Source organism: Tigriopus californicus, chromosome 12 (assembly GCF_007210705.1).
Source record: "Tigriopus californicus strain San Diego chromosome 12, Tcal_SD_v2.1, whole genome shotgun sequence".
Taxonomy (NCBI): Eukaryota; Metazoa; Arthropoda; class Copepoda; order Harpacticoida; family Harpacticidae; genus Tigriopus; species Tigriopus californicus.
In genome coordinates this window covers 12,139,776-12,147,080 of record NC_081451.1, presented here as the reverse complement: position 1 = coordinate 12,147,080, position 7,305 = coordinate 12,139,776, and the positions used below count along the sequence as shown (strand labels likewise).

At 41.5% G+C, this 7,305-nt stretch overlaps 1 protein-coding gene across 1 annotated transcript; it reads right to left on the bottom strand.

Moving 5' to 3' along the window:
* Positions 1-3,450: 3,450 nt before the first annotated feature.
* On the bottom strand, positions 3,451-4,773 carry LOC131891400 (uncharacterized). The gene is made up of 2 exons (XM_059240950.1): positions 4,373-4,773; positions 3,451-4,060 (listed from the first exon to the last, which is right to left on the bottom strand). The coding sequence occupies exons 1-2, from the start codon at positions 4,586-4,588 to the stop codon at positions 3,767-3,769; spliced, it is 510 nt and encodes a 169-aa protein (XP_059096933.1). The 5' UTR covers positions 4,589-4,773; the 3' UTR covers positions 3,451-3,766.
* Positions 4,774-7,305: the final 2,532 nt, after the last annotated feature.

The window sequence follows — 7,305 nt, the reverse complement described above, 5'->3', positions numbered from 1 at the left end:
GATGTCCACCGTGAATTGTGGATGATGCCCACCCTGTATTGTGGAGTATTCCACCCTGTATTGTGGATATTGTCCTTTCTGTATTGTGGATGATGTCCACCGTGAATTGTGGATGATTGCCCACCCTGTATTGTGGAGTATGTCCACCCTGTATTGTGGATATTGTCCTTTCTGTATTGTTGAGATGTCCACCGTGAATTGTGATGATGCCACCCGATTGGTATGACCCTGTATTTTGATATTGTCCTTTTCTTATGTGGATGATGCCCACCCTATATTGTGGAGTATGTCAACTCTGTGTTGTGGATGATGTCCACTTGTATTGTTGATGATGTCCACCGTTGAATTGTGCATGATTGTCTACCGCCGATCTGTGGATGATGTCCTTCTGGCATTGTTGATGATGTCCACCGTGAATTGTGGATGATTGCCCACCCTGTTATGTGGAGTTATGTCCCACCCTGTATTGTGGATATTGTCCTTTCTGTATTTTGGATGATGTCCACCGTGAATTGTGGATGATGCCCACCCTGTATTGTGGAGTATTGTCCACCCTGTATTGTGGATATTGTCCTTTCTGTATTGTGGATGATGTCCACCGTGAATTGTGGATGATGCCCACCCTGTATTGTTGAGTATGTCCACCTGTATTGTGGATATTGTCCTTTCTGTATTGTGGATGATGTCCACCGTGAATTGTGGATGATGGCCCACCCTGTATTGTGGAGTATGTTCACCCTGTGTTGTGGATATTGTCCTTTCTGTATGTTGATGATGTCCACCGTGAATTGTGGATGATGCCCACCCTGTATTGTGGAGTATGTCCACCCTGTTATTTGGATATTGTCCTTTCTGTTATTGTGGATTGATGCCCACCCTATATTGTGGAGTATGTCCACTCTGTGTTGTGGATGATGTCCACCTTGTATTGTTGATGATGTCCACCGTGAATTGGGTGCATGATGTCTACCGCGATTGTGTTGGATTGATGTCCTTTCTGCATTGTTGATGATGTCCACCGTGAATTGTGGATGATGCCCACCCTGTATTGTGGAGTATGTCCACCCTGTATTGTGGGATATTGTCCTTTCTGTATTGTGTGGATGATGTCCACCGTGAATTGTGGATGATGCCCACCCTGTTATTGTGGAGTATGTCCACCCTGTATTGTGGATATTGTCCTTTCTGTTATTGTTGATGATGTCCACCCTGAATTGTGGATGATGCCCCACCCTGTATTGTGGAGTATGTCCACCCTGTATTGTGGATATTGTCTTTCTTTGTTGTGGATGATGCCCACCCTATATTGTGGGAGTATGTCCACTCTGTGTTGTGGATGATGTCCACCTTGTATTGTTGATGATGTCCACCGTGGAATTGTGCATGATGTCTACCGCGAGTGTGGATGATGTCCTTTCTGCATTGTTGATGATGTCCACCGTGAATTGTGGATGATGCCCACCCTGTATTGTGAGTATGTCCACCCTGTATTGTGGATATTGTCCTTCTGTATTGTGGATTGATGTGCCACCGTGAATTGTGGATGATGCCACCTTGTATTGTGGAGTATGTCCACCCTCTATTGTGGATGATTGTCCTTTCTGCATTGTTGATGATGTCCACCGTGAATTGTGGATGATGCCACCCTGTATTGTGGAGTATGTCCACCCTGTATTGTGGATATTGTCCTTTCTGTATTGTGGATGATGTCCACCGTGAATTGTGGATGATGCCCACCCTGTATTGTGGAGTATGTCCACTTTGTTGTGGATATTGTCCTTTCTGTATTTGTGGATGATGTCCACCGTGAATTGTGGATGATGCCCACCCTGTATTGTGGAGTATGTCCACCCTGTATTGTGGATATTGTCTTTCTGTATTGTGGATGATGCCCCTTATTGTGGAGTATGTCACTCGTTGTTGGATGATGTCCACCTTGTATTGTGATGATGTCACCGTGATTGGATGATGTTACCCGATTGTGGATGATGTCCTTTCTGCATTGTTGATGATGTCCACCGTGAATTGTGGATGATGCCCACCCTGTATTGTGGAGTATGCACCCTTATTGTGGAGTATGTCCACCCTGTATTGTGGATATTGTCCTTTCTGTAATGTGGATGATGTCCACCGTGAATTGTGGCTGATTGCCCACCCTGTATTGTGAGTATGTCCACCCTGTATTGTGGTATTGTCCTTTCTGCATTGTTGATGATTGTCCACCGTGAATTGGTGGATGATGCCACCCTGTATTGTGGAGTATGTCCACCCTGTATTGTGGATATTGTCCTTTCTGTATTGTGGGATGATGTCCACCGTGAATTGTGGATGATGCCCACCCTCTATTGTGGAGTATGTCCACCCTGTATTGTGGATATTGTCCTTTCTGTATTTGTGGATGATGCCCACCCTATATTGTGGAGTATGTCCACTCTGTGTTGTGGATGATGTCCACCTTGTATTTGTTGATGTCCACCGTGAATTGTGCATGATGTCTACCTAGCACATGTGATGAGATTGGATGATGTCCTTTCTGCATTGTTGATGATGTCCACCGTGAATTGTGGGTGATGCCCTCCTTGTTTTGTGGGTGATGCCCACCCTTTATAGTGGAGACTGCCCACCGTGAATTGACATCTTCGGGGTTGTTAACTTTCTGAAGTGTGTATTGTGGGGTTTGAATGCATATTTGGACCTGTTTTATGCTTATTTAAGGGCTTTAAGCGAGTTGTTTTCATGCCATTGTATTTTGGCTGACTTTAATCACAACTGTTTTGAAAAGATTGAAACTGACTCAAAGTAAAAATCGAACCTTCCTTGCTTATTGATGTTGGTGCATTTGGGATTGATGACGTTGGTAAATCTTATTTTCGGCAAAAAGTTTGTTTATTAATTGCACTTGACGGCGATGCTTCAAATCTAGTCACATTCAAGGCGTTTGTTGTGATTCCAAAATGCCAGAATCATTGGTGGATCCATCCTTTTGAACGGTCAACCTTTCAGCAGTTTTGTATCGAATGTTGTTTTAGCTCATTTTTTCTCTAGTTAGTGATGGCTTTTTTCGAGAATTAATTTCGCACTCAAAATGACAAATCCTCAGCAAGGCATTGTCTAAAAAGGATGAAAACAGACAATTTTCTTACCAAGAGAATCATTCAGACATTGAAACTGTCAACCCTTTGAAAATCAGACAAAATTCAAAACAATGTCTGTAATTTTTGGCAAATGACATTTAGCATTTCAGAGGAAAAGAAAACGTGATAGGTCAAGGTAAACGAATGATTACAATTGAAAAGTCATTGTTAACTGCACAAAGTTTGAAGAAAAAAGTAGCTGCAATTTACAATTGGTAACATTTCAAACCCAAGTTCTCCTAATTGTACTTAATTTCAATTCTGGAGTAATTATCAGAGTCAGTCACGGGCTTTCGAGTAAAAGAATCTCGCCCATTGTGTGTGCATGTTTCATTCTTTCCATGAGCCTTTTAACACGAACTCCAACTCCATCGCCATCCTTAGTTTTGAACAAGACCAAGGGACCAAAAAGGCAAGAATTGTGTTCTTGAAATGATTCTCTGTTCTTTATTTTTACACAAAGCTCGCTCACATGAACACGAAACAGGACCTTGCAAAGGATTTATTGAATGTATTTTCGAAACCATGAAGTCGGTCAAAATAAAAAAAAAGCAAATGAACCACAATAATCACTTCATAGTTCATAAAGCGGTAAAAACATAGAATTGGGTTTTTGACCCCCCCCAACTCTTTTAATCAATACAAATAACTATCTCGGCTCCGTTGCCGTTCTCTGTGTTGTCAGCGACTAATTGAATGAAAAGTTGAGTGCTAGAGAAAGCGCGGATCTTGTCTCCTGTAATCGTGCCACAATATTCAAGGGCATCATCATCCAACTCTCGGTCATCGGAGTCACTATTGTCGTTTTGTTCATCGTTGACACCCAAAATGTATACAAAATCCACGCAATTTCCACCACTGTTCGGTCCTTGGAACTGAAAATCCTTTTCTTTAACGGTCACCGTTCCATTTACATTAACCACAAACTGAAATGAGATAATTAAATTGGAAGCGAAAGAGAAAGACAATGAATAAACGAGCGTAAAAGTACTAAGGGAATGCAATTGCATACACCTTCAGAATGAATTGGTTTGAATTGGGGTTTCCAATTTGAAGAGCTCGTCAAAGTGGCCTAACAACAAAAATCTACGGGGAAATTTGACAACAAACCCATCACAAATAATCATTTTCATCGTGGGCCCAATTTCTATTTAAACATTATCCTACACTCTCAAATCAAAGAACCATCCTTAAAAGCTATGTGTGCAAGCAAAAACTTTGAAACAAGAACAAAGTACCTGAATGGTGTAAGAGCAAAGGTAGGAAGGAAAAACAGATCCTGAATTATTCGCATATCCGCCATTGTTGAATCCAGTGGTCTGGAAAATATAACATCCACTTGGATTCGGCAGGGAAATGGTAAAAAATTTCAAGCCATTTCCGGGACATTCTTCCACATTTAACATCGTTTCCATTATTCCGGAACCCTCATCGAATTCCAAACGATCATTCATTTCGGCCAAGGAGACTGAAAAAATGTTAAAAAAGATAAAAAAAAATCAACAACCGGCCATTGATATTTAGTTCCATGAAAATTGACGGATAAGCCTCATTCTCTTTTTGTGATTCCAACGCTTTTTGCCTTTAATAATCAATATATCATCCATGATGCCTAAAAAGAGGCACAAATTTGTGAATGAACTTGAGCCCAAATTTGCTCCCTTTCACGTTTCTTAATGTTTCTTAAAAAGGCGGCGATTCCTCCTCCTTGTTACTTTGATTTATAGTAACACACGCATTCGTTCGTCGAAAATTTTGGATTTGACATGATTAAAAGTTCATCCATAAACTGGTTTATGAAGTTAAACAAAGGCGGTCAAGAAGAAATGAATGACTATCAATGACTTTCATTAAATCAATGATTTTATTTTTATCCTCTGACAGTTGGACTCTGAACTGTTCCGACCCATTTGGACGGGAATCCAAAAAAATGAAAGTCCAAATAAATTTGACAAAAACCAAAGTCACTTGGAACCGCCCATCAGTGACAACAATCACGCCATTACTTTCGGCAATATCGTACCTATATCAACGGAACTTCACTCACAACTTTCGGAACTACCACTCTTTAACGAGTCAGTTGCTTGACGTAAAGTGACGTCATAGGAGTTACCACTTTGTCCATGGATTAAAATAGTTAAAGTGACCAGAAGGCATGTCGTTGCAATCATCATATTGATTCTGAAATGAAAGGAAGTGGGAAATGGCTACGGATTAGCAATGCAGAAACGAGTGAATTTGGAGAAATTTACTTGAGCCTTTCCGGAAAGGATCGAAATTCAGACTCGTTAGAATTGGTTTGTTTTTCAAACTTCATTTTTCTATTTGGTTTTTCACGGGCTTTTCCAACCGCTACAGGGAATGTAATCCCCAGAACTACGAAAAGATATATACTTATACCTTTCGAGGTTTAAATTATATGTGGTCTCCCAACGAATTTGAGTTGGCAGACGGAGCTAGTCCATGAATGTGGGGTTGATCTGGAATGCCATCTACTTTTCGGGCAAAATGAAAGACGAACCGAGACTCAAATGAAATAGACGAAGAACTTACTGGACTTACTCAAAGGTTGATTTGGAAACTGGGGAGATGCTAAGGGCCTTTGGATGGATTGGTTGTGGGGAGCAGCGACGAGGGGTTGGCTGGTGAAAGCAACTGAGTGGCTTCAAGCAAGCGAATAGCTGAGTGGCAAGCTGGTAGATTCGTCAACAAATGTGTTCTCAATTCCACCTACTCCTAATGAGAACAAACATATTTGCTAGACTGAAATGAGGCAGAGGAGAACCAAAAGAAAGACTGATTAATAGCAGGCCACCTAAAGCCCCATCAATTCAAGCCATTGTTTCATGATGTCACACTCCCAAATCGAATCGAAATCGTTGCAACCCCAAAATTTGATTTATTCACCTAAATATGTTCCCCTAAGAGGTCAGTGATGCCAAACAGTGTCTTTACCCCAAGAAGGACGTCCAATTGGAGGCCATTTGAGGAATGGAGAGGATGGCTGATTTGCGATCCATTAGAAGATGCTATTCTTGATTTTAGAGTCCGACAGCTATTAGCAATGAACGTCTACATAGGGGTTGAGGGTTGGGTGAAGCCGCTGAAGAACCTTAAATACAAGGGAATCCCGCCAAAAATCAAGACGCCAAATGACAAGCCCAAAATAATGCAGAGGAATGGAACTGTGCCCTCCACTATTCTAACGTCGAAGGAAATCTCCGGAACCAGGGACAAAAAGACAATAGAGGGACAACTGGAGAACACAACTTATAGCTTACAACTCGGAGCGCCTTGCATCAACCTGCCTTAACTCTACCCAAGTCGACGACGATTTGGACAACAAGTCCAACAAAACCAGTAAGCAAACATAAACTGCAAATGAATTCCTAGAAACCAAACTTCTTCTTTACCCTCAACAATTCTGGATAAGAAAAAACAAGACCCCAGGAACGCGATTCAAAAGTTTCTGCAAAACACCTCGGATAACCATCCGGTTTTATCCAAGACGATCCAATGCAGGATCCATCCAGGCTGATCCAGTCCGGATCCAATCCGGATTTCTTTCCAGGTTGATTCCATCCGGGACAATCCAAGTGAATCTAATTGGATTTCTCTCCGGAATTCATCCAAGATATTCCACTCATTTCCAATCCAGTTCAGAGTTCATGATCCGGACCCAAGTTTGATTTCATACAGGACGATTCACACTAGACTCAATCTGGATCTTGGTCGCGTAGATTGAAGTGATCCCATCCAGGATTTCATCCAAGACGATCCAGTCCAGACCCAAATCTGGATCACATACAAGACAATCCTATCCAGGATTGCAAATTGTACAAGGATTCGAGAGTGGAATTCCTTGGATGAATTCGGGAGAGAGACCTAATCAGATCCCCTTGGATCGTCTTGGATGAAATCCGCATTGGGTCGAGAGTGACTGTGAAGGGCACTTTTTCTGACTCGCAAAACTCGCTCATACTTGGGAAGCATCGGAGTGGGCCAAGACATTGTGAGAGTCATTTTGATATTTAGTGCCCAATATGTTTGTAATATTTCTATATTTTATTTTCGGGGACTTCCTTATTGTGTTTATCCTAAATACAGAAAACCATTACATTATAAAACAACTCGTATTCAACATTTGAGGCAATCTTTATAGTGACACACC